This window comes from Neomonachus schauinslandi, chromosome 6, assembly GCF_002201575.2.
Source record: "Neomonachus schauinslandi chromosome 6, ASM220157v2, whole genome shotgun sequence".
NCBI lineage: Eukaryota > Metazoa > Chordata > Mammalia > Carnivora > Phocidae > Neomonachus > Neomonachus schauinslandi.
Window position 1 is genome coordinate 24,706,910 of NC_058408.1, and position 27,712 is coordinate 24,734,621.

The 27,712-nt window shown below is 44.5% G+C and overlaps 1 protein-coding gene across 2 annotated transcripts in view; it reads left to right on the top strand.

Annotated features, from left to right (window-relative positions):
• Positions 1-12,857, top strand: part of NUCKS1 (nuclear casein kinase and cyclin dependent kinase substrate 1) — a 33,482-nt gene extending 20,625 nt beyond the window's left edge. The window contains exons 4-7 of one of the 2 annotated variants that reach the window (XM_021686553.2): positions 2,876-2,931; positions 4,570-4,722; positions 5,537-5,686; positions 7,418-12,857. In XM_021686553.2, the coding sequence (XP_021542228.1) occupies positions 2,876-2,931; positions 4,570-4,722; positions 5,537-5,686; positions 7,418-7,617 (559 nt within the window). In that variant the 3' untranslated portion in view covers positions 7,618-12,857. The remainder of the gene's footprint in view (positions 1-2,875; positions 2,932-4,569; positions 4,723-5,536; positions 5,687-7,417) is intronic. The other variant, XM_021686554.2, reaches the window with a different exon arrangement.
• The last annotated feature ends 14,855 nt before the right edge of the window (positions 12,858-27,712 follow it).

Consider the following 27,712-nt stretch of genomic DNA (forward strand, 5'->3'; position numbering starts at 1 on the left):
CATTCTCCTTTGTTCAGATACCTTAATCATTCATGGGGGTTTTTGTTCCCCTTTCCTTTAGTTTTATAAACAAGTTCACAGGAGTTGTGATTTTAACTATAATTGCTTCATGAGACTAGCACTGTAATTTTTGCCTCTGCTGTCACAGATCTACACACTCTCATACTCAGTGTTGCGTAACTTTAAGACCTTCTTAATGATGGTAAAGGTGATGATGATGATTGCTACCGTTTATGATTCTTTGCCAGTCTCTACTATGTGCTAATTTATATTTATTATCATTTAATTCTCATAACACCTTTATTAGGGTAATATAGCTTAGAGAAGGGTTCAGTGACTTGTCCAAGTTATCCAACAAATGGACCAACAGGTTTTGGAACCATGTCTGTTGAACTCCAAAGTCCACGTTTTAACCATTAGGTGATACTACTACCAAATAATACTGTTAAGTAGGAGAGTTCAAAGAAATGAAATCTTTTCTTATCAGTTCTTCCAAGATATTTACCTTCCAGTACTAAAATCTTATAAAGCCCCACACAGAAGTCTTTCCATTCTGAATTCACAGGATGCTAAATTTGTAGAAACAACAATATTTACCTCCAATATTTTCTTTCCTGGAGAATTTCAGAAACATGGTTTTGAGGACAAATAAGACAAAATTTTGCTGTGGGGAGACAGGTCTTCCATGGTGTTGTACTGTATATCTCTAATCCAGTTTTATATAGCAGCCCAACTTTGATTCATTATATTCATTTTTTATATTTCTCTTAGGAATGAATTTCTCTGTCCCCTGCTACCTATTACAATGTCTCATCAATATAATTAATATGTAGCCTAAACTTTTCCTTGTTCTAATCATTTGGTTTTATTTTTCTTTCCTAAGTGTCAGGAGCAGTTGAAATACAGTTTTTATTGCCGTTTGTATTAACTGCCTTGTATAGTTTATTTCCTCAGACCACTGTTGTTTTGAGTTTTCTATTGGTCTCTACTTAAAAGTTCAGCTTTTACTTGACCTTACTGTAATGGGATTCAAGGAGTAATGGTCTCTATAAACCCAGTAATAAAAGAACTAGAAAAAGTAATAGTTCTTTGTCATTGTGACTTGTGAATTAAGTGCTTATTTTGCATAAAAACATTTAGAATAGTCACAGGTTTCAGAACTACAGTGAGTCTTGGATCAGATTGCTTAGTAAGGAAATGTATTTGGTTTTTCTCTTTGTTTGGGAATCTTGGGTTTGGTAGTTTGTCATTTGAATGTGGTCTAGATTATAGGAAATACCAAAAGAGATTTACAAGACCTGCTGTTTGAAAAAGCTATGAAGGCAGTTTTTATGTATGAGTGGGTTTTTTTTGTTGTTTATTGGAATTTCTCATTGAATCATAAAATTTTAGAACTGAAGAGAGTAACAAGTGATTTGCTTGAGATCATACAACTAATTAATGACAGACAGGACACTAGAACCCAGATTCCTGAGCTAAGATTTGTAAGGACGTAAAGTGTGCATCTTTGTGACTTAAAAAAACTGGTTTTTTCCATTGAACTTTGAAGCACCTTCTTATTATTTTACTTCGCAGTGATCTTGAGCGGACTTTTATTTTCTCCATGATACAAGGCAGGTCTATGTGTTTATGTTTCTGATGTATTAGAAATATTAAAAGCAGGGCGCCTGGGTGGCTCAGTTGTTAAGCATCTGCCTTCGGCTCAGGTCATGATCCCAGGGTCCTGGGATCGAGCCCCACATCAGGCTCCCAGCTGTGCAGGAAGCCTGCTTCTCCCTCTGCCCCTGCTTGTGTTCCCTCTCTGGCTGTGTGTGTGTGTGTCTCTGTCAAATAAATAAATAAAATCTTAAAAAAAAAAAAAGAAGGAAAAAAATATTAGAGGCAAAAAATACGAGGAGATAGTTGTTGACTTATTTTCATTTTGCTTTAGATAAATTTTTAGAGATATTGTAATCTATATAACTGCACTCCAGTTTCCTTTAATAATTGTGTTCTAGGTGGTTTTTGCATCTATATTTGGTGCTGTCCATTTATTTGCCTACTTTAGCACCATTCACACATTATGTAATTTACTTTAGTATTTTTATACTCTGCCTCTGACAACGGAGAATTGTGTTTTTTTTTGTTTTTTTGGGGTTTTTTTAAAGATTTTATTTATTTATTTGAGAGAGAGAGAATGAGAGAGAGCACATGAGAGGGGGGAGGGTCAGAGGGAGAAGCAGACTCCCCGCCGAGCAGGGAGCCCGATGCGGGACTCGATCCAGGAACTCCAGGATCATGACCTGAGCCGAAGGCAGTCGCTTAACCGACTGAGCCACCCAGGCGCCCAGAGAATTGTTTTTTTATTAATGTTCTTCTGAGGGGTGCCTGAGTGGCTCAGTCAGTTAAGCGTCTGTCTTTGGTTCAGGTCATGATCCCGGGGTCCTGGGATCGAGCCCCACGTTGGGCTCCCTGCTCAGCGGGGAGTCTGCGTCTCCCTCTCCCTCTGCCTGCCGCTCCCCCTGCTTGTGTTCTCTCTTTCTCTCTCTGTCAAATAAATAAATAAGATCTTTTAAAAAAAAATTAAATGTTCTTGTGAACCAGGCCTTATCCACAGGTGAGAAATTTTCAGCCCGTGTTGAGGTACCTTCTTTTTTTCTTTTGGGTCTTTGGAAGCAGTATTTTCCAAAAGTCGATACAATTGTGCTTATTCATTAGCATCCCTGTAAAGTTAGGGAAATAATGGAAGCAGTTTCACACCTCAGCATCTGTTTGAATATTTCATCTACAAAAGAGGTGTTCTTCAGTGTTCTTCCCTGTCAGAGACACCGGGGATCTGTGTTCACTTAGATTTTGATCTAAGACTTTTAAAACTTTCTCCTCCTTCCCTTTCTAGTGAGGACTCCGAAGAAAAAGATGTGAAAACCAAGAAGGATGATTCTCACTCAGCAGGTAATGAACAGTTTTTAATGTACTAGGTGATTGATTTATATCTTTATTCATTGGACATTTTCATATAAGTGGTTTTATAATAATGCCAGGCACTGTTGTAAATACTGGCATTACAGAGAGGTCTCCATCTTTGAGGAGCTCCTTGCTGGTGGCTTACTACAGTCTCCTGTGAGGGTGTTTGTTAACAGGCTTACCTGCTCTGTCCCACCCCAGGATTTCTGATTCAGTAGGTTTCAGTGGGACATTGGGGCTTTGTTTTTTAAAAATATTTACAGATTATTCTCCTGCATAATTAACATTGAAAACCATTTACATGAACAAATAACAGACATCAAACTAAATTGATTTAAAAGAGCATATATAGGGGCGCCTGGGTGGCTCAGTCGTTAGGCGTCTGCCTTTGGCTCAGGTCATGATCCCAGGGTCCTGGGATCGAGCCCCGCATCTGGCTCCCTGCTTGGCGGGGGGCCTGCTTCTCCCTCTCCCACTCCCCCTGCTTGTGTTCCCTCTCTCACTTTGTCTCTCTTGGTCAAATAAATAAAATATTAAAAAAAAAATGAGCATATATAATACTAAGTGACATAAAACTCTAAAGGGGGGGGCGGTGATGAACTCTGGGGTGAAGAGCAAGCAAAGGATTGCTCACCCTTACCTGTTTCACTGCAAGTAGTCCTTTGAAACAGTAGCCACAGAGAAAGCTTTCTTGGTAAGAATTTTAACTCAAAAGAATTAATAGAGACTCCATGGCAAAATGTTAAATCCTGATTACTTGTTGGTATTTATATTTCTGAATTTAACTCTTCTCAGTGTTGAGGGTTTATTCCGTGTTGCTCCCAGCCACTTTAGTTTTGACCTACACTCCCCTGCTTTTGCCTTTCTGGATCTCCCTTTAAATGAGATTGCTGTTAGCTAATATGTGGAGGGTAGACAAAGTTCCACTGAATTCACTCCACTGAGCTGTTTGCTTTCATTCCTTTTCTAGCCTGTTATCTGACTGCCTAAGTTGAAATGAAATAGGTTTTGTAACTTAGAATAATATCATTGGAAGACAGTCTTCCCCTCTTCTATTTAAAAATATTTTTCTAGGGGCACCTGGGTGCTCAGTTCCGTAAGCTTTCAACTTAGGTCATGATCTCAGGGTCTTGAGATCAGGAACCCCGAGTCTGTGTGGAGCCTGCTTTAGATTGCCTCTCTGCCCTTCCTTGCCTCCCCCCAACCCTCCACCCACTCCACCCCATCCCCGCTTGTGTTCTCTCTCTCTTAAAAAAAAAATTCTAACTTTAGTTTCTAAAAACTGTGAACATAGATTGAAATGTAATTGATAATTTTAGGGCGATGCAGTGATACAAGTTTAAAATACATTACAGGAAGCATGTATTCACACCTAAACTCAGCTTTATGACTACTTAAAACTACATGCCCAAGCTATTTTCTATGCAGTAATGAGGACATCATCTTTTTCAAGTTCATTCTTTGAATTTTAGCTCCTCTTTTTTATATTTTGTAGGAATTTTTAAGGATAAGATGTACCCCGTTTGAATGAAATAAAGCTGCAGGTTCTATCTCATACTGACTTTTCAGCCATCAGATAAATGCACACAACTCTTTGATCGCTGCATTGTAACTTTGATCTTACAGAGGACAGCGAAGATGAAAAAGAAGATCATAAAAATGTGCGCCAGCAGCGGCAGGCAGCCTCTAAGGCAGCTTCTAAACAGAGAGAGATGCTCATGGAAGATGTGGGCAGTGAAGAAGAGCAAGAGGAGGAGGATGAGGCACCATTCCAGGAGAGTACGTGAAGCTGACTTGTTACTGGGGTCGCAATTGTAGTTTGTGACCCTGATTACTTCTGCATTGTTGTGGCTGCTAAATGTTACAGCCAGTCCCTTAAATTAGATATTTGCTGTAGAAGAGATGGCTGTTGTTTGATACTGGTTATTTTAGATTCTCTCGATTATGGTGTCCATCATTTGAACTCAAATACTAAACAAACAGTTGTTAAAGAAACAGTTACATGGTGGGTGTTGTGATTAGGATTTGTATTTTGGCCTGGGAGCCAAAGGTGTAGACCTCCTCCCCCAACAAAAAAAAAGTGTTAGTAGCAGGATTTAGATGTTTCACACGTTACTCAGATTAATAAACTATATGTATTTTTGCTTTGTGTTTAGCTTTCTCGTTTCATTTATTCATAGTTGGACCAAACACACTAAATTGGTTCTGTTTCATTTCCCTGGTCTCCCCAGTACTATAGGGGAATGATGGAACTACCAAAAGTTACCGATGAAAAAAAAAAGTTATGCGATGGCTTCAGTTTTTATTCAGATTAAGTTTTCTCTCTTCCTGTTTTCAACCGACTGTTTAAACAAGTCAGTGGTGCAGCCCTCGTGTGTGTGTGTGTGTGTGTGTGCGCTCACGTGTGCTAAACCCACCCTACATGTGGGGCTGGTGATGACTCCAGCCAGATTGGTGGCACAGCTGCCACCAGAATCCAAGAGTGTTTGACTCCCAGATCCCATCCTCCTGTCATGCTTAGCGCTGTCTCCCTTCGTTCCCTTGGAAGGATGTATACGTTAAGTTGGACGTTGAAATTCTTCTTTCCTCTTAGAAGATTCCGGCAGCGATGAAGACTTCCTAATGGAAGACGATGATGATAGTGACTATGGCAGTTCAAAAAAGAAAAACAAAAAGATGGTTAAGAAGTCCAAACCTGAGAGAAAAGAAAAGAAAATGCCCAAGCCCAGGCTAAAGGCCACAGGTGAGTTGTCTACAAGTAAAATTAAATGGCTGCTTTGAAAAATTTCAAGAACCAATAAACTTTCTCTACAGAAATTCTTCATTAGGGCTCGGCATTGGCCACATACCTCACGAGAATAAGAGAATTCTGCGAGGATCCGGTCTTCCATACCAGGAAGCATCACTTATTTATTAATAAGGACTGTGGCCCCTGCAGGAGTCTGGCAGCGCAGCCCGGTCCCTCGGCTGCCGCCTCCTCCAGCAGGTTTGCAGCGACCCGTTGGCCGGCGCCGCAGAGAAACATCACAGCAATGGAGCTGTGCCTGCGCTCTTTCCCGCCCGTATCACAACCCCAGCAGCTAGGAAAGACATGAAATTGTGAAAATGCACACCTGTAATCATAGATTTCATTCCTGCGGTCTGATGCTTACACCATCCTTTGTGCTCACAGAATAAAACCACGCTTGGCAACATGGATTCATTTTCTTGGCGCCGTGTGGTTGCTGCCAGATAGTCTCCTAGTCACAGCCTGTTTGTCGTGAAATCAGAAAGCTAGATTTGCTTTGGTTTTTTTCTGACAGCTAGAACTGGTGATTTGTACATTTTTTTTTACTCATCACTTCTTACTGCTAGGAATCATGGAATTGTCAAAAGTTCCTTGATGAGGGCACCCAGCTGGCTCAGTGGTAGAGCATGCGACTCTTGATCTCGGTCATGAGTTCGAGCCCCATGCTGGGCGTAGAGTTTAGTTAAAAAAATAAATGACACATCCTTAGAAAAAAAAAAATTTTTTTTTTAAGATTTTATTTATTTATTTGACAGAGAGACAGTGAGAGAGAGAACACAAGCAGGGGGTGCCGCAGAGGCAGAAGCAGGCTTCCCGCTGAGCAGGGAGCCTGATGCGGGGCTCGATCCCAGGACCCTGGGACCGTGACCTGAGCCGAAGGCAGACACTTAACGACTGAGCCACCCAGGTGCCCCAGAAAAAAAAAATTTTTTTTTAAAGATTTTATTTATTTATTTGACAGAGAGAGAGACAGTGAGAGAGGAAACACAAGCAGGGGGAGTGGGAGAGAGAGAAGCAGGCTTCTCGCTGAGCAGGGAGCCCGACACGGGGCTCGATCCCAGGACCCCGGGATCATGACCTGAGCCGAAGGCAGACGCTTAACGACCGAGCCACCCAGGTGCCCCCCAGAAAAAAATTTTTAAAAAATTCGGTGACTTCTATTTCTACTCACGTTGTATCCATTCTTTTTGACCTGCTTTTTAAACATGACTTTTATCATAAACAACTTGTGTTCACAAACCACTAAGGATAGTATGCAGTTTCTGTAGCATCCTGTTTTTTTATTATAAACATTACTGCTAACGCAGCACCATAGTGTTAGCAAGAGTGATTGGGAACCAGTGCCCATCTTGATTTTTAGCCAGTTGGGGTGTAGTCTTTTTTTTTTTTTTTAAGATTTTATTTATTTATTTATTTGAGAGAAAGAGAGAGAGAAACAGCATGAGAGGGGAGAGGGTCTGAGGGAGAAGCAGGCTCCCCGCTGAGCCGGGAGCCCGATGTGGGACTCGATCCCAGGACTCCGGGATCATGACCTGAGCCGAAGGCAGTCGCTTAACCAACTGAGCCACCCAGGCGCCCTGGGGTGTAGTCTTTATAGATTTAATAAAGTTTTGTTTTATAGCCGATTTTTATTTAAAGATCTTTTCTTCTCTTCCCTTCCCTACATTGGTATTTTTCTTCTTCCAGTGACGCCAAGCCCTGTGAAAGGCAAAGGGAAGGTGGGTCGCCCCACAGCTTCAAAGGCATCAAAGGAAAAGACTCCTTCTCCCAAAGAAGAAGACGAGGAACCAGAAAGCCCTCCAGAAAAGAAGCCCTCTGCAAGTCCTCCACCTGAGAAATCAGGGGACGAAGGGTCTGAAGATGAAGCCCAGTCTGGGGAGGATTAAAAAGTGATGATGGTTTGGGGAGAGATTTTATTAAAAAAAGAAAAAAAAAAGAAAAAAGAAAAAGGGGGAAAAAAAAGAAAACCTACTTAAGATAGAACATGGTTTTGGTTATGGCTTGACTCATGGGCTTTCGATGCTTTTTTTCCTTTTCTTGAAAATAACATTTGCTCTTTTTTTTTTTTTTTAAGAAAACCATTGTAAGTTTAATTTACCTTTTTGTCTATTGGTCCTCTCTTTGCCATCACCCCTCTTTCCCACCCCTTCCCAATGAAAGCCATGTCAAAGTAATCACTGGATTGACTGCTTCACCTTTTTATTTTTAATGGAAGGAATACCACAGTTGTAAAGCAATAAGATTTGAGATGAACACTATGGAAATTTTGCTTTTTGCTAAATGATAGCAAGTTGAACCGTAATCAAACGTAGAAGGGTGTTAGTTAAAAATGATTGCTTCTTTCTCTACCTGGACTTAAAAAAATCAGTTGTCATCTAATACAAGTTTATATGTGTATATACATAAGTATAGATGTCTAAAAAAATCATGATGTTAAACTTCCACTGATGGGGCAGGTAGGACATAAAGATGAATTCTGAATTGTTACTACAAGTATTCATGTTTTTTACCTTGGGGGCAAGGCAGGGAATGGTGTTACCTGACCTTGTTTGAGGGTGTGGTTTTTTTTTGTTTGTTTCTTTGTTTCTTTGTTGTTGTTGTTTTTTAATTTCATCACTTGTTATCTCAAAGAGACCCGGAGCCAGTGATCCTTTTATCCTGCTACAGTCTTTCAGGAACTTTAAAAGAACAACAAAAAAAAAAAGGCAAGGGCCGCCAAAACTTAAATCACTCTTGATTTCCTATTTCATTCTCTAATGGTTCATGTTTTTAAATATATATGTATCTATTCTGTTTCTTGGATAAAATTTTACCAAGGATCAAAAAAGAAAAAAAGAACCTTAGAATTTAAATGGCAAGATCTATACACCAGAGTGGATTTCTTCTTAACTGACAATGTTTAGGTTTTAAGCAAATAAAGTACCAATTAATGTGAAACTCAATCACAAAGACTTGAGATTTTTCCTTTATGAAAATAGAAAATTGAAATTCTTTTATGCCAAAAATGTGCATTCAGATCCCATGAACCATGCTCTGTTTTTATTTGGGGATAGAACATTTGTCTTTTCACATACCTATCTTCCCATTTCTTTGTAGACACATGAAGTGCATCTCTCGGCTTCCTGCTCCTGCCCAGGATACCACTGCATACCCCATCCCCAGAGCCTGCAAGTTGTGCTCTAAGACATGATTTCTCCTGGCTCTCTTCTTCACTTCACATTCTGTGCTTGACTGGGAGTATGGTAAATGCTGCTCCCACACCGTTCAGTTTGCTTTTGTCTTTCTCCCGGTGCCCCTGCTTACTGCTCACGTTGCTTAAAGCCGAAGTTTCAGAGGCTCAGGGCTAGGGAGACCATGTGGTTAGGAGCCCATATGCCACCGAGAACAGACTTTCCATGCCTTATGAAAGTAGTCAGGAGATCGTTCTGTAGGTTTGATCCTCCACATCCTGATACCATGAGCTCATGGGAGCAAGGGTTAGGGGTCTTAGTGTGCTAATAAGTTGAAAAAAAAAATAGTGAAATTTAACCTCTGCCTTTATGTAGGTGTGCTGCTTCAATATCTTACGCAGTTTTCTTTCTGTCTTTTAAGTTAGCGCATGTTTTTCTCTCAGACAACATGGCTTTCTTGCAGATGTTCCTAGGACAAAAGGTTATTTAAGGAATGTTTTTACTCTGATTTTTAAGACACTTTAAAGACTATCCTTACTCTGAATTTTTAAAATAACATCCAGTGGCAGAGTCATTTCACTGTTGTGCGCGGCGCGTGTTAGAGAATGAATTTGGAGATTTTAGTACTTGGCCAAAAATGCAAAACTTGAACGTAAGTTGCAGTTGGGTTATTACCTTTCATGATGGTTAACTTTAGAATAGTGAACTTTGTAAGAGGGTGATAAAGATTATTCTGTTTGCTTTAGTGGGTTTGTTCGGGTATCCAATTTTAACAAGAAGGTTCGTGTTCATCTAGTAAAAGACTTCTCAGTGTTTCCACCATGCACTTCTGTTTTTAGGGGTTTATAAGTCCTACATTCCTAGTAACATTTGGACTTTTCTTAGATTATGTTTCGTGAAGATGGGGGGGGGTCTTTTAAAACTTTAGCCTCAGTATTTTATGTAACACGGTCTCTTTAATATATTAATCTGCACTAACATCTCTGTGATATACGCTCATTCTTTAGAGGTAATCCTGTCTTCTAGGTGACTTGTGTGCATTTGGTTGCGATCCCTCTTTTAAAAATTAATTCATGAGATTGAAAAATGTCTTATATATTTCTAATGGACTAGACAAAAGGATTTGTGTCCCCAGATGAGACAGGCTCTGAAAGACCTTTGTTTTCTCCACTTTTTATTGATGATTTAAGACACTCTAGCCTTCCCCTCAAATCATGCATGCATATAGCAGGACAGCTGTGGTGTCTCAACTGGAAATCGGTGCTCCATAGTCAGGCTCTGTAGCGACGTCAGGACCAGGCTACAAGCTAGAAGCTGACAGTGGCCTTTGGCACCACCGTTGACTCGATCCCATTTTTCCCCCTAACGTGCCTGTGGCGAAGGGGCAAGAGCGTCGTTCACGGTCTTGTTTGCAGTGCTCAGGAAGTGAGACATTCACTCGGAAGGTGCTTGTTTGTGGTACCTGATTTCTCTTAGCTCTGTTAGGTTTACCTCTGGAACATGGATCTCGGCAGCTAATGCTGACTGACACTACATTCTGGTTCTTACGATGCTGTATTTCCAGACTTCCCTCCCCAACGTCCACAGCTAGAAATGGGTAGCTTGCATCTTCTTAAATCTGTAACTTCCTGCTGCTTTTAGCCCTCCCCACCTCAGATGGAGTCCCAGGAGCGGCCCACAGGGTACACGTTAATTTCAGTGACAGGAGGTTTGTCCTGCTTTCTGAAGCATCTCTCCCTTTCATAGCCCCACTCCCTGTGGAGTCCATGAAGGGAAATTAAGGGGTGTGCCCTCCTTTAGGGAGGTAACAGTGTTTCCTCTGGAAGAAGAACAGTTGATTTCCCAGGAAGGAGCTTGCATACTGTTTTTTTTCCCCCACAGTAACTGGTTTGCCTCCATTTCAATCCTCAGTTCATACTTATCCTTGGCACTTGTTGAAAGAGCATTTTCTTTTAGGTAATGAATCAAGAGTGGACTTTGAGGTTATAATCCAGTAAAGGTTGACACTCGTGGATATGGTCAGCTAGACTGAACTAGATGCTTTTTTTTTTCTTTAAACGTTTCTTCTTTTATCCATGAACATACAAGTAACAAGTGGATTTTAGAGAACTGGTTGGGAGAAAGAGGTGCTTTTCTTTAAACCAGTTTAGGAGATGCTTTGAGAGTAGTAGTAAGGCAAGGGCAGAATTTACCAGGAGCAACAGGGAAAGCTTTATAAAAGATCATGTGGCCATTGTTGCTGTTCCGAAGAGTGGGGGTTTAGATTTGACGAGTTCTTTCTGTTCCTGCATCACCCGTAGCTGCACTGTGAAGAAACTATCACCTTAGGAGTTTGGAAAGGACAAAACCTGGGCTCTGCTCTTTAATGGCATTCAGACAGATACTTAAGCAGAACAAGTAATAAACATTTCCTGCCGCGGGATAGGGAAAATATAACAAGCTGTTTGCTCTTGGGGTCAGAAAATTGTCTTTTCTCTGTGCATAGAGCTGGGTTTATTGGAAAAGGGACTTAGTTTGAATATTGGGACATCAAGCTATCTATAGCCAAGTTTCCATCTGCAACCCATTTTCCCTTCATCTTGGGATAAACTTGATACAAAATGACTCTTTGAATCCCAAATCCCTAAATTACACTTTTTTTCGAAGCCTAATTCACAAAATTCACAGTGGTGCTGACTGTGTATTAACCACTATTGGGAAAAGTCCCATAAACCTGCCTGTTGCCATGCCAATGGAGGGACTGAGCTGGTGACATCTGTCTGAGCATGCTTTGTCTGGCTGGTGGAATGCCACCATTGTGCATACACTTTGTACATCAGGGGTGAAGGGAGGGTTTTCTAGATTTATGGGGGGAGGGTAAAATTGGGATTTTTTTTTTTTTGGTTGTTCCTTTTTCAATGGGGTGTAGGGGTATAGTACTCAGCTTATGCCCTGAATACCATGTATAAAACCCCCCGAAGTATTGTGTGGGTGTGTGTGTGAGTGTGTGTTTGTATATGTCTGGCAAGTAAACTTTTGTCTTCGGGAAATTAGTGACTTCTTCTTTTCCTCCAGAAGTATTTGTTACAAGATTTGTAAATAAGAGCTCTAAGTAGAGTTTGTTTACCATGAACATGTTGCAGCAAACCTTATACACCTAATTCCTGCAAGATTTAAGGAAAGACTTGAAGACTTGCCAGGTTAAGCAGCAGCCAAGTTCTCAGTAATTGTTTGCCTTGATTCATCTTTCAGACTTTGTTTTTGCCAGCTCTAAAACTCCCAGTCTTCCTTGATTTTAGTTCTTAATCTATGTTCTGAGCAGGAAGGATTATAGAGAGGAACCTGTTTAAATGTATTTAATTAGTCCATGGGCTGAGACGGGGGGCATCCCTTTCTTACTACTACAGTGTTGCTAGATACATGATCAGACACCAGGCGGTTGAGCATCCTTGCCATACCACCACGGTGCTGACTTCTGCAGCGTGGTACTAAGGAAGTTAAAGTTTGAATGTAACCACTTTATTTAAAAGATTTCTTTTTTAATTTAAATGAAATGAGGTTGAAGTGAACATGATTTTGTTGACCATGTTCGTGAATTATAGATGCAACATGCGTTGGTAGACTTGTGTGATGGTCTTTTGTGATACTTAATTTTTACATATCCCAGTCTCTGTATGTATCTGCATAGACAAAGAAAAAACAAACTCCTGCTTTCTTTTACTGAAGGGTCTCCAGGACTGCGTGTCTGCTCCTGAGCTCTGTTTTGAGTATGTGTATCCTTTGCTTGTATTTTGTATTAAAAAAAATAAGAAAAAGAACCCTTTATTGTTGAGCATGTTGGCATTGTCCCCCTTTATTTTTTTCTCTTTTTGGGACATATGAAGCAAGTTATTCTTTTTCTGTATCTTTTTTTCTTTTGTAAACTTTTTGTTTTGTTTTGTTTAAAAATGGCTTTATAAAAGGGCTTTTATAACCCAGATGTGTGCTCTGTGTACTTCTTATAACACTCTCAAGCAAACACACTGACATATAGTTGATCACCTTTGACCTGTCAGCTCCCAATCCAGCCTGACTTGGGGGGAACCTGCTTCCTGAATGAATTCTTTAGAAACTAACAGTGACTATCACTGTTGTTGGTGACAAGAAAGGCATGTCTTGTCTCAAAAGTCAAAAGGAGTAATTAATACTTAAAGAGTATGGAATGAAGAGGTGGTAGATTCCCTAACTTCTGATTATCAGGGGAGCACTGGCCTGGGTGCACGAGGATTCCTAGTTAGCATTTTCCTCATGTTCACATCCAAGGTTATGAAGTTGTAGAGGGCAAAATTGTTTCAACAATAATATATGGAGGAAGATAATATTTATACTCAAAAAACAGATACTTGCATTCAATTTCAGATACCCATATGAAGTACACTAACCTGCAATTTAGAGCTAAATATTACTTAGATACATGGTATAAGATCCCTGGTTAGAATTGGGCTGATACTGTAGCTATTCTTTTCAACCTTTCCCCTTGTTCACATTCTTGCCTTGTCATCTAAATATTGTAATTAACATACCAATTCAGCTTGGCTTTGAAATTAAATGCTTTTGCGTGCTGTTACCGCTCAGTGACTAGATAACTTTATTTCGTGCTTAAGAGTTGTTTGTCCCAGGTCCAAGTTGACTTCGGAAGAGCCAGCCACTTTTCCTCAATAATCTCTAGGTGTTTCGGGGCGCCTGGGTGGCTCAGTCGGTTAAGTGCTCAACTCTTGATAGCTGTTCAGGTCATGATCTCGGGGTCATGAGATCGAGCCCCGGGGAGGGCTCCTTGCTGGGCATGGAGCTTGCTTTTTAAGATTCTCTTTCTCCCTCTCCCTCTGCCCCTCTGCCCTTTCCCCCTTACCCCTCCGTCCCTCATGTGCTCCCACTCTATCTCAAAAAAAAAAAAAAAAATCTCTCGGCGTTTTATGATTAACATACCAAATTTCTGTTTCAGTACAATGCTGGAGAAATGTAGTCTGGTATAAGGAATTTCAAAAACCATCAGGAGGACAAGCATCAGAGGCATGAACAGACCTGGCACTCCTTCCACTCTTGTCCATGAGCATTACCACCCTGTCATTTAACACTGTAGATGTACAGCACTTGGCAATATGTGAAGAGTTTCTGTCTACATAATACCTCATTGAGTTTTCCCAACAACTGACATTGGCCAGATGTTTGTTGTCCCTCCAATGTCATGGCGCATAAACTGGTTCAGGTAGGATGTTTGTCGCGGCTGGTGTTAGGATACAGCAAGGCTTTGAAATCAGGTCGTTAGCTCTGTGTGCTCTGAGTTGTCGCAGCTGTGGTTTCTAAAACCGGCCCCCACTATCTTGTATAAATGGACCCCTTGAGCCTCCTCCCTGATAACCTTTGGACCATCTGGCTGTTCTTTAGCATCTCCGTAACACCGATTAATGTGAGTCAGTCCAATAACTAACATAAAAGATTTAAAAGGAAAATTTTCTTTTCGATAAGATATGAAAACTTATTGTTAATTTACCTGAGAGTCCTTGTGGCCCCTAGATATGAAGCTTCAAGTTATTTAAAAGCTTTTATTTTCTGATTATGTCTTAAGATAGTGACTATTGAGGAAAGTATTCGTCATCCTGACTATATACACGGGCCTTATCCTCTGCCACTAGAGGGCAGTGTCTGTCCTCCATATACTTAGCTAAAGGAATTGCAGCTCCCCCAGCTCATTTTTATTTTTATTTTTCTTATTGTTATTGTTATTATTATTTAGTAAGCTCTAGGCCCATCGTGGGTCTTGAACTCACGCCCCCCCGGGATCAAGACTCACATGCTCTCCTGACTGAACGAGTCAGGCATCCTCCCAACTCACTTTTAGAGACTGTCCCCTCGTGCTCTCCTCTGTATCAGGACACCCTCCCACCTACAGTTCTGTGATCTGTCTGCCCACTTCACACCCTAGTGTATGAGGCAGTCGTCTGTTCTGAATTCTAAGTGGGAAATGGGATCTCTTGATTTATGCACATCGGTCTGCTTATGTTCTCTTTTCACAACTCCCGAGACGTACATGGATAATATCCCAAAATGAAAGGGTATGTTGAGGGCGCCTGGGTGGCTCAGTCGTTAAGCGTCTGCCTTCGGCTCAGGTCGTGATCCCACGTTCCTGGGATCGAGCCCCGCATCGGGCTCCCTGCTCAGCGGGAAGCCTGCTTCTCCCTCTCCTACTCCCCCTGCTTGTGTTCCCTCTCTCGCTGTGTCTCTCTGTGTCAAATAAATAAATAAAATCTTTAAAAAAAAAAAAAAAGGGTATGTTGAGATTTCAAAATGCAACTGTGAACTCTCAGCTCTATTTTGAAACAGGTGTTGTCTTTTGAAATTGCCCTCCAGCTCAAAAGCCTTGTCTCTTGCACAAGCAGTACGAACACATGTTCGCATACAACGAATACTGAAACTTGTTTTCAAGGTACCGTGGTAACTTTTGTTCCTTTATCTTGATGGCATGCTTCTCATTCCCTCCATTATCTTAATAGAATGGACAGGTACCCCTTTTGACATGTTTTGGCTAGGAGAAATCAGCATTACTCATGGGTGTGCCCATGTTTCAGTACGGGAGTCCTGAACAAATATTGTGTAACAGATACCGTACTAATTATGGGGTCAGGGAGTGAGAGGGTGCACCCAGAGTTTCCATCCTAGTAAAGCAAGTGATTACTTAAAAATACGATCACAAAATGTTGGAAATACTAGTTTGCCTTGATTTAGCTCTAAGGTAGCACCTAGAAATGATTTGTCTAAAATTTTGGCTTTAAGGAATGGGTTGTGGAAGATTGTGTATATATTACTACTATTGGTAATGTATTAGCTATTAGTAGATAATAATATATGTAGTGAACACACTTGCAAGCCCTTTTAGTAGAATGTGTAAGACCACTTCCTTGGCCGATGTGAACTGTAACTCATTGAACAGGTGTACTCTTTCCAACTCGGGTAGAAGCAGGAATATGTAGTCTACATGTGGTCAGTGATCTCCCAACTGCAAGAGATGAGGGTGGATGTTTAGGTAAGGCTCTGAAGAAGGTAGAAAGTAATTAGAGCAAGAACAGTGATGGCCTAAACTTCTGGGATAAGATTACCAATTTGGTAACTCCAGCTGATTGGTTAGGTGGCAAGAAGTGATTCTCGTCCACATTGAACTGAGTATGTGTAGTGATAGAATCAATAAAAAGTGTGCAGAGACAGTGACAATAGAAATCCATGCATCCTCACTTCGGTTCTCTTGTAGTTCACTCGTTCAGCCCTAGTGGAATAAAATACTAAGCCTTTTTAAAATGTGGTCTTACTTCTAAAGTTTTTAACAATAATGACATAACAAAGCTCTTTTGTAAGACTGTCTTTTTGAGTTGAGGACTCAGGTGACATTCTTTTTTGTTTAAGTTTCATTTATTATATAGCACATACTAGTGTTTTAGGTTCAGTTTTGTTTGGTTTTTTTAAGATTTTATTTATTCATTTGACAGAGACACAGCAAGAGAGGGAACATAAGCAGGAGGAGTGGGAGAGGGAGAAGCAGGCTCCTCATTGAGCAGAGAGCCCGATGCGGGGCTCGATCCCAGGGCCCCGGGATCATGACCTGAGCCGAAGGCAGACGCTTAACGACTGAGCCACCCAGGCGCCCCTCAGTTGACATTCTCTGGAGATCTCAGAACCTAACCTGGGGCTTCAGTAACCTAACTTCGTATCTAATGCATGCCATGGCTCAGTTACAAGCTCCAAGCCCCGCCTGTTTACTCTTTTTCTCCTGCCCCTGACCTCATTTACCACTATCTCTCTTTTCCTTCTCTTGTTTTTGTGAATGAATGGTTTCTATGGGTATACTGTTTCTGGGGCAAAAATATTGTTTATACACGAACCATGTATGCCTAGAAGTGGTTGGGGAACCTGCTACCTTATGGACGGAGAGCCACATTGCTGGCTCAAGTACAAGACCAACAGCATTTCCTGGCAAACCTGGAACAGTGCAGAGCTGAGCTTCCAAAGCTTCATTGTAGGGAAGCGCTGGTGTGAATGCAGGTATGCAGGGTAAAGAGATCAGTTGTTGTCCTAGGCCTCTCACAATGGGTCAGTCTTGGGCCATCAGCGAAGCAGGCCATTCCTCCATTCCTCCTCTCATCTTGCTTTCCCTCATTCTCTCCCCACGCCCTCAAGTGAAGCAATAAGACCAAATATTTGGTTCAAGGGCCGCTCACTCTTCTCTAGGCATCACACCACTGAGCAGACTAGAGAAGCAGATGCCCCTCTCTGGGAGACTCAAGTCTAAGTGCAGACAGTAATCATGCCAGACAGTGGAGGGGCACCTGGCTGGCTCAGCCAGTAGAGCAGGTGACTCTTGATCTCGGGGTCGTGAGTTCAAGCCTCACACTGGGCAGAGAGAGTACTTTAGAAAAAAAAAATTAAGATATAAATAATGCCAGACAGTAGAAATGGGAGTTGCCAGAACACTTGTTGCTTCTAGAGATCCCCTCTGAATTAGCCGCAATATATATATTTAAGATTATTTATTTATGGGGCACCTGAGTGGCTCAGTCGTTAAGCGTCTGCCTTCGGCTCAGGTCATGGTCCCAGGGTCCTGGGATCGAGCCCCGCATCGGGCTCCCTGCTCAGCAGGGAGCCTGCTTTTCCCTCTCCCACTCCCCCTGCTTGTGTTCCCTCTTTCTGTCTCTCTCTGTCGAATAAATTTAAAAAATCTTTTAAAAAAAAGATTATTTATTTATTTATTTATTTGACAGAGAGAGAGAGCACAAGTAGGCAGAGCGGCAGGCAGAGGGAGAGGGAGAAGCAGGCTCTCGCTGAGCAGGGAGCCCGATGTGGGGCTCGATCCCACGACCCCCGGGATCATGACCCAAGCCGAAGGCAGACGCTTAACCGACTGAGCTGCCCGGGTGCCCCTAGCCGGCAATATTTATTGACAATGAAAATTATGGTGACTATATCCCAAACCAAAAATTGGGACCTGTGGTACAGTGAAGACTTTTGTCCTACTCCCCGATAGGAAACCCAGTCAAAGATACAGTTTGGATCTCAGTGGCATTTCTGGGATATTTTTATGGTTTAAGGAACTGAAGCATGAAATATTTAAAATTGGATTCTTCCAGAAACTGGACGCGTTCGGCAGCAGAGTTGAGAAGAACATGTCGTGCCCACTCTAGCATGAGCAGTCCTTTGTTGTACGGAAACCCCCTGTCATCTTTGCTCCACTTGTGGCCTGCTTCAAGAAGCTTTGTGGCTGGGGCGCCTGGGTGGCTCAGTCATTAAGCGTCTGCCTTCGGCTCAGGTCACGATCCCAGGGTCCTGGGATCGAGCCCCGCGTCGGGCTCCCTGCTCCGCGGGGAGCCTGCTTCTCCCTCTGCCACTCCCCCTGCTTGTGTTCCCTCTCTCGCTGTGTGTCTCTCTCTCAAATAAATAAATAAAAAATCTAAAAAAAAAAAAAAAAAAAAAAAGAAGCTTTGTGGCTGATGGTGGCCGAAGCGGAAGATCAGTGCATGGGGTTATCTCAGGCAAGTCACCTACGCACCTGCCCCCTGCGTCTCCCCCCACCTCATGCCCGATTGTCCTTGTTATAAAAGGGGGATAATGAGGGCCCGATTCTCCCGTGCACCTAAGTTAGCCTGGGAAAGCGCTCGCACTAGCGACCAACCAGCCTCAAACAAAAGCAGCAATGTACCTCTAGGCAAGGTATGTGGTGGTGAAAACCTTCCTGCAGAACTGAAATCCTTTTAGCTTTGTCTCTGAAGTACAAATGAGTTATTTATTAGCAAGAACACTCTTGCACAAGGGTAAACTTTAACCAACCCACAATACAGGGCAGCTTTTGAAGGGAGGGAAGAGTGACGGCGTCTCCCGAGTCACCTGCACTCCTGAAAGTGTGTTTTTAGTAATATAAGTACACAGAGCTGATTGCAGTTGAATGTTTCTTCAGCCTCTCAGAGGAAAAAAATTTTCATCCAGCGGTTACAAACTGTATGGGGACGTCTGTTTCAATGGGGGCACACTCATTTGGATGAGAAAACTGATTCGAAATAGTGGTCGGTTGCATATTTGGGGGATATGAAATCAGCATTGTTTTGTGTCTTCCGTCTTCATACCAGAGACGAAGCCACCCAGCTATCCCCTGGAGTCATTATCAGGGACAGAACCCAGGGGCCTCAACTGAACAGTTTTAGTGATACAGTGTGGCCTCTCCTGTGTTCTCACGATCCTGGAGCCTCACTCTTCTGCTTTTTTGGACGGCCCCTATCAGGAGAGCCTTTTATAGACGAAGCGCATCTTGGCAACTGAACCTCAGGGATAAGCTACAGTGACGAGATGGATGCCTCCCTCCTCCCCCGCAAATTCTCTTCAGCCTTGAGGAAGAAAGACCCAATTTCAACAGAGAGTGAGGAGGCCTTTAAAAAAAGTTTGGTTTATGTAAGTTCAGTAATGGTCAGACTATAAATTCTGACATTCTGGTCAGGAGCCTGTCATCTTGTAACAATCTCTTCCATCAGATTTTAAAGAACATCCCTTGTGCTTCTTGTATAGATAAGTCCCAGAAGTCGAAAGTTCCTCTTGTCATGTTATCTTGTTCAAGCAGCTAGAACTGGTCATTTTGGCTTTAGTAAAATTTTCACTTTTCTCAACCCAGTTACCATCACTGAGTTCTGTGAAAGTACATGACACATGCTTCCTCCTCATTAGGCAGTTTGGACAAGTGTCAGCACTTAAGGTCGTGAGAACTGGATTTTTGTTCCCTCTTATATGAGTGTGGTATTAAGAAAACTTAGCTGTGAACTAGGAAAGTTGACAGCCTTCTTGTCTGGAAGACAAGGAAGTCACAGCCTTCTTGTGGAGTCAGAACTTGAGCTTGGTCACAGAGAGGGACACAAGGCAAGGTTCTCCACAGGAAGGCATCCAATGGTGAAGGACTAGCATGACGAATACAGAACCCTGCCTCTTGAGGCCTTTTGCTCTACTCACTTGATAGTATGTCAATCAGACTTTCAAAAGAGATTTCTTCGCCTGAGTTTTTTTTTTCTGTTTTCCACATAAAATTCTTTTTTTTTTTTTTTTTAAGATTTTATTTATTTATTTGACAGAGAGAGAGAGAGAAAGCACACAAGCAGGGGGAGCAGCAGAGGGAGGGAGAGAAGCAGGCTCCCCGCTGAGCAGGGAGCCCAATGCAGGGCTCGATCCCAGGACCCTGAGATCACAACTTGAGCTGAAGGTAGGCACTTAACCGAATGAGCCACCCAGGCACCCCTCAACATAAAATTCTTAATTGATAATACACATCTTTATTTTCTAATCAATGTGATAGAAGAGAGTAATAATTAATAACTCCATGTAACTGTTATATGCATTGGAAAGCAAGGTATTAAGGGTTCTGCAATTTGATCTGCTTTGCTGCCCATAGGAAAGTGCTTTCATCCAGTGGTCTCAAAATGTGATCTTGGGACCAAGAGTTTCAGCATCAGCTGAGAACTTGTTCAAAGTGCAGAATCTCTGATACCATCGCAGACCTACTGAATCAGAGACCGTGGGGGTGGGGCCCAACAGAATGGGTTTCACAAGCCATTGTGATTCCAGAGCACGCTGACATTTGAGAACCACTGGTGGTTTAAATCATGCCAAAGAATCAGTGGGACCAAGTCTTTGCCCTTTTCTCCTGATTGGAAAAGGCAACTTGGTCTAGGTGATGATACTGAGACAGAGCAGTTACTGCATCCTTTTGCGGTTTGACCCAAGAGCACCAATGAAATTCTATAGCTGAAACCTTATTTGCCTTTCCTGGAAATAATTGTCTTCATCCTTGGATGCTTCTTCTCTCTGTAAGAGCCCCCGGAGACAAAACTGATCCTTTTCCCTTCGATGAATGCCACTGTCACAGACCTTCTCTGGCACCTCTGCTTTTTATCCTGTGACTTAAGGATGCTGCCTGCTATTGGACTCCAGGCCTTGGTTTTGAGGGTTTTTTTCATTCTCTTCCTGGAAAGACAGCTGGACCCTGAAAACGTCTTCGACAAACCACAGATGTTCATGTTCAAGAACGGAGCAAAGAGAACATACACGGTAACATCTTTTAATAATGTACATCTCACCCTGGGAAACTCATTTTGGCTGTCAACTTCTACTTCTTCTGACACTGTGTTAATAATAACAGTAACTCCTGTTTCTGAGTGCGAGGAACCGTCTTGAACATTTACCAGGACTTCTCTCCTTGAATCCTCGTGACAGTCCCTTCAGATACAGGTAATACCGCTCTCCCCAATTTACAGAGGAAGAAACGGAGGTCTTGACATCCTCGAACCATGTACCCCGGATCCCATAGCCCAACAATCACGACACTCTGCAACCTTTTTACTAACTAAGGTCAATGCTGATCGATTGTATTTTGGTTCCTTTCATTGGCCTCCCAGAATATCCGGCCTCTAGTAGAAGCGTCAGGGAGCAATGGATTGACGGAAAACAGTGAAAAGAGAGATACAATGGAAAACAAACAAAAGCTCTTGACAGAAATTCAGGGACCCGGGCTTGAGTTCTGGTTCTCCACAAAGCAACCAGCTGGGCCCTTGCTTGACAAGACACTTGGCCTCCCTGGTCTGTTTCTCAGACTGTTAACTATGTCAGTAAGTTCTGCTTCTCAGAGTGGGAGTGAGGATCCTAAGTGAAACTGCCTAGTAGGAGGCCGCCCTGTACTATTTCCACCCCAGGGGATGACAAGTTGGTAACACATCAGTAGCATAAGCAAGGAGCCCCAGCCGGGGAACTATAGGGCCTTCATCCTTGTTGCCAAAGCAAGTTACATTCCTCTGTGTTTTCTCTTGAGGGTGGGATGATGGTGCAATCTGTGTGAATACGGGGATGGGAGGAAGGGTTGGGAACCACCCAGCCTCCTTGCCTCAGCATCCCTGGCGCCGTGTCCTCTGAGTCTCCTCAATGCCTTGCTTCAGGCCCTAGCTGTTTGTTTATTCTTGTCCTACAAAGTAGCTGGCAAACAACAGGCTTCTTATGTACATCTTGGTATTTGTGGATGGAGCCAGACAAGGTCTGTGTTGGAATGCTCGAACATTCGGGAAGGGCACAGGCCAGGCCTGCCTCAGAACGGCATTCTCCCGGCTAGTCAGATCTCCGTGGTTAGGCGGTGGTGGGTGGTGTGTGGTGCACACCACAGGTAACCAGTCCGCCTCGTGAAACGGTTCACGTGGGAGCTCCACCTAGGAGATAGGGCTGCACTAACGCAGGCTGAGGAGGGGGTGGGTTGGGAGTAGTGTGAGCCCCTACTTAGCCCTGCCTCTCTCATGCTGCAGTAGGTCCCCATGAAGGAGGGGGCGCTGGGTGCTGGGGAAGCCTGGGACTGCCATCCACACCTAGGTGGACATCCACGCCTACGGTCCCGGGATGGCTGGCGTGAGTGGAGAGTGAAGGTGAAAGGTGGAGCAGGGAGGCCAGTCCCACACAGGACCACCCTCCTCTGGGGAGTGTGCCTCTGCCTGCCTCCCTCCACCCGGCACCCCCCCACCCTTGGCAAAGGCAGTCAGTACATTCTAGGGCACCCAGAGTGTGGCCGGGGTGAGGGTCCAAGAGAGAAACGGGCAGAGGACCCAGTGTGTGTGTGTTTTGGAGGATGGGAGGCTGGAAGGGGGGCTTCTCATCTCTCTGCTGCCCCCCTCTTGTCAGAGTAGCCAACAGAGGCTCGGATGCTGGATCTCCAGGTTCCCATTTCCCGCAGGCTAATTACATGCCTCTTTGTGAAAGGAAATAGTTTCTGTTGAGCTGGGAAACCCCAGGCCCAGGTCGGTACCCCTCGACTCGTGGGTATCATGGGAGGGGCAAGAAGGAAGCAGCTGTCCCTCAACCGTGCCTTCCCCCACCCCCTGCAGGGGTGCCGGTGGGCTGCACAGAGGACTGCTTCCTCCTGCCCGCAGAGGCCTGGGTTCCAACCCGCCACCGGGCTCAGCTGTGACATGGATGCTCTCAGGAAAGCCGAGCCAAGGGTGAGGTTAGGTGGTGGCTGTCGGAGAGTCCCCGAGGAAGAGGGGTCGTTTATCCCCAGCCCCTCAGCTGCTGCTCGGGAGTGAGAGGGAGCGTGGCTGGCCCACCCCTGCTGTGTCCAGCTGCTGGGTACCGGCCAGCTGCTTCCAGCTTGGCTGGGGGGGGGACACAGCGGGGTGGCCGGGGAGGTTGGCGGAGGTCCCAGGCCTGGCGGCAGGCTCATTCCCTCCACACCGCCCCCGGGAGGCAGGCGGTGGTGGAAGCCAGTGCCACGTGGGACCATAGGTGAGGCGGCCGAGGAGGGAGCAGCGAGGGGGGGCAGGAAACAGCTGCGCTGCTTCCCTAGAAGGGTTACTCATGAAGCCTGTTCCAGGATGTGAGGGTTCTGGGCATCTTTCCTCTTTCCAGCGCGGGAGCGAGAGAGAGAGGGCGGGGCCGCGGGAACGGAGGGCGGTCTCGGGCCCTACAGCGGGGAGTGTGGGGGCGCCGAGCCACAGAGAATTCTCTGGCCTCTTCTCTGTGGCCTTCCTCCGACACCCCTGATCTGGGGGGGGCGGGCGACCCCCAAGGCTCTAGGTGATTTCCCCCTTCCAATTCTCCCTTAACAAAATGCAAAGTCCAGGAGCTTGGGATTGGGGAAATCAGGAAGACGCTTGAAGATTAACCGGAATGGATGGCCCTTCACTGACCACACAGCGATTTCTTCCCCGAGAAAAATGAGAAAAATCAGACCACCCATTTATTATGTCTCAACAACGCTCAGCCCTGAGCCGGAGCGGGACAGAGGCAGAGAAAAGGAACAGGGGACACGCCGAGACTGTGAGGCCCTTGAGGGCAGGAAATCTCTCGAATCTTTTTTTAAAATTGAGATCACTGTAAATTCCCATGCAGTTAAAAGAAATAATATAGAGGGCGCCTGGGTGGCTCAGTTGGTTAAGCGACTGCCTTCGGCTCAGGTCATGATCCTGGAGTCCCGGGATCGAGTCCCACGTCGGGCTCCCTGATCAGCAGGGAGTCTGCTTCTCTCTCTGACCCTCCCCCCTCTCATGCTCTTTATCTCATTCTCTCTCTCAAATAAATAAATAAAATCTTTAAAAAAAATTTTTTTTTAAAAAAAGAAATAATATAGAGAGATTACTTATATACTTTGCTAAATGGTAACTTCTGGCAAAACTTAGTGTAATATCACAAGCGGGATATTGACACTGATATATTCCACCAATCCCATGCAGATGGCCCCTTTGACTCACCTGCGGCATGCGTGTGTGTTTGCGTGCGTGTTTACTTTCCTACAATCTTGTCGCCTATGTACACCTGAGCTGTCGCAATCCAGATTCTGAACAACTACCACCCTACAGAGAACAGGATCCCTCATGTTGTCCTTCTGTAACCCGGCTCGCCACTGCCCATCCCAGATCCTTGGCAACCACATGCTGTGCTCCGTTTCTCAAGTTTTATTGCAAACATGTTATATGAAAGGAGTCATATGGCATGTGAGTTGTGGGATCGGCTTACCTCTCAGCACAATTCCCTGAAGATCCACTCAAATTGTTATGTGTATCAACAGTTCATTCCTTTTTATTGCCGAGTCATAATCTGGCGTGTTAGTACCAGAGTTTGCTTAACTGTTCACCTGTTGAAGGACATCTATGTTGCTTCCAGTTTACAATGTCTATTACAAATGAGTCTGCTGTGGACATTGGCGTCCAGGTTTGATGTGAACACCAAGTGATTTTCTATCCAGTGACAGCATCCTGTGAGCACACAGTGGATGCTCAGTCCCTGTTCCTTGGTAATGACAGAGGACAAACAGCACTTCTATCCAGGTACAGGGGAAGGAGAACACAAGAATTACCATGCATGATGGCGTGACTTCCAACAACCAACCAAAAATCAAGGCACCTCTGAAGAAAGGATGGATCAGAAGATGCACAGTCATCATTAGCATGAAGCAGTTGGGACGACAGGAGAGAAACCAAAGGTAGGGCTCAATCTACAGGTGGAAGAGAATGAGAACAGCTGACAAAAAGCACAGAAAAGTGTGCACCAATAAACAAGGAAGTCACAGAGATGCCCAGGCGGCTCTAAGAGCAAAGATAAGCAAGCAGGGCTTTGGAAGCAGACCTGATTCAAATCCTGCTGGCACCACATTTTAGCTGTGTGTTCTGGGCAAGGTCTTTAACCTTTCTGTAAAAGAAACATAAATATTTTTCTCATAAGAGTCATAAGGAATGAATAAAACAGTATATACAAAGTTCTTGACTCCAAGTGACCCCTGAATAAATGTTAGTTTCCTTCTTCTCTCCCCTCCCAAAGGGGAAGGAGGGGCAATAGACATCGGAGCCGGGCTAATCAGGAAAAGACTTCAGAAATCTGGTTTAAAGGAAGCCCATAGAGGTACAAGAGTAGGAGGGAGAGTTTGAGAAGGGCCGGGGCGGGGGGGGGGGATGCGCTGGGAGTGGGCAGCTGACTGGATTGGACGCAGGCTGCCTCTCTCTGCTTCTGTGGTTCTGTGGCGGGCACATTGCCTCAGCGCAGAGCAGGATCCGGCCAACGGGGTTCCGCTCAAGGGGTCTTCAGTTTCACTACCACTCGGCTGGTGCTGTTTTTCCTACTTATAAGGTGTGCTCTCCTTGCTATGTTAGAGGCCTGAGGTGGACAGTGGTTGTCCCACTTTGGAACAGCAATGAGATTGTGCTGGGTAGGATCCCTTCCCTGCCAAGTGCAAGCGAACCATCCACCAACCCACCCCTCCCTTCAAATTCCAGACCCCAAGCTGCCAAACTCCTTGATGCCTCCAAAGCCTCCCAGAAACAGCTTGCCCCTGCACGGCCCTCCTCCCAGTTGAGACTTTGATCTGACGAAGATGCTTAACCTTTTGATCCCATCATGGGACTGTCCCCAGCCCTTGGTCACTGGAAAGGGAGAAACAGAACCTCCCTTACTTGTTCCCATTCTCGTTTCTTTTGAACAAGGGTTAGCTCCCTTTGGGTCTCTCCTCTGGAAGAGAAGGAAATGGCAGAGTCTTGACACCCTGTTCCTTGTTCTTATCTCCTCCTCCTGCCTCTGGTGCCTCCCAGGTGCAGGCTGGGAAGAGTCCCCGGACTTTGAAGCCAGTCTCTGGGGTGGCAGGGGACAATAGGACACTCTTTTCCCAAATGCCTCCTTCTCTCTGCCAGTTCTCTCGCCCATCTCCCTTTGGGTCTCGGAGGGCTGGCCTCCTCAAGTGAGGGGGTGGTGGGAGAGGAGAGAGGAGAGGGAAGGTGGAGACAGAGTTCTCCCTGGGTGTAACCCCTAACCCGTTTAGGCCCTCCGCATGCTGCTCCAGTCCTCACAGCAGACGTCCTGTTTTGTTTCAAACTTCTCTTTTCACCGAATTTATTGATACTTCTCCTTGGCAACCCCATACCACCAGAGTGACCTTTAAAGACATAAATTAGGGATGTCCCTCCTCTGCTTGACTCCTTGTAGTGCCTTCCAGCTGTGCAAGAATGAAATCCTATCATCTCCTTTCTGCTCACTTTTCCCGTCCCATCTCTGCCTCCTTCTCTTGCTCTGGCTCTCTTTCAATTCCTGGCACTTGCCTGCCTTACAGGCAGGTGCCGCCTCAGGGCCTTTGCACTTGCTGTTCCATTTTTCTAGGGCTTTCCTGTTAGATCTTCCAGGGGTGAGCTCCTCCTTAGTTTTCAGGATCTAGCCAAAGGTCACCCCCTTGAAGGGTCCTTTCTTTCTTGACCTCCCTCCCCCACCCCTCCCCACAGGCCCTCTAACTCATCATTTTGTTTTCCTTCCTTCACAGCCATCGGACATTATTTAGCCATTAAATCTGTGTGGTTTCCCTGCTAGAATGTATGCTCTAAGACCTTGCCTGTCTGTCCTCTTCACCCGTGTGTCCCCAGCATCTAGAAGGGTCTTAGCCAGTATTTTGTTGGAGGACAGATGAATCCCCCTGAGGTTGCCCTGGGGCTGGAAAAGGCCCATGACATGGGCAGAACGCTGGTTTCCAAGGCTCGATGATCCGGTGGCGGTTCCGTCCAGCTTTGCCATATATTAACTGCGCAACCGCAGACAAGTCACTCGGCCTCTCTGCATTTCATGTTCCTCAGACGTAAAACACAAGAGCTACCATTTAGCTGCCATGAGGACGAGAGAAGCATGTGAAAGCACAAAACAGGTATGGAGTAAGCACTGGTTTAAAAATAAATCCACATGGTTATCCAAAGGCAGTAAAATAGCCCCTAGGTGCTGGTGCACACTAATCTCTTCTCCTCTCCTTTAATCAACGTTATCGTCCTTTTTATTTAAGGAGGGCGACACACAAGGCGACGGCAATGGAGGAACAAACAGAAAACCACCACCCTTGGGCCAAATCCAGGCCATCTCTGGGTTTTTTGTGGCCCACGAGGGAGGAAGGGTTTTTACATGTTTATGTGGTTGGGGAAAAAACATAAATAACAAGACTAGTCCGTGACACATGAAAATTGTATGAAATTCAAATTCCAGGGTCCAGAAATAAAATGATATTAGACCACAGCCACGCCCACTCCTGTGCCGGCCGGCCCTTTATAGAAGAAATGTGTGGACCCTCGGCTGATGGTCAAAAGCGAAAGGGCTTGTCTTAGAGGCTGCTAGGCAGCAGGAGGACAGCACGGTCCCGGGGGACCGCTCGTCTATCAGAGCTCTGGAAGGCCTGCTTCACCAAACCCCGGCCAGAGAAACGGAGGGGGGCTGCACACCGGCTAAGCCTTTTGGGGAAGAGGCCCCCGGAGCAGCGCCCCATGAGAGCCCCTTGCCTTGTTGCAGC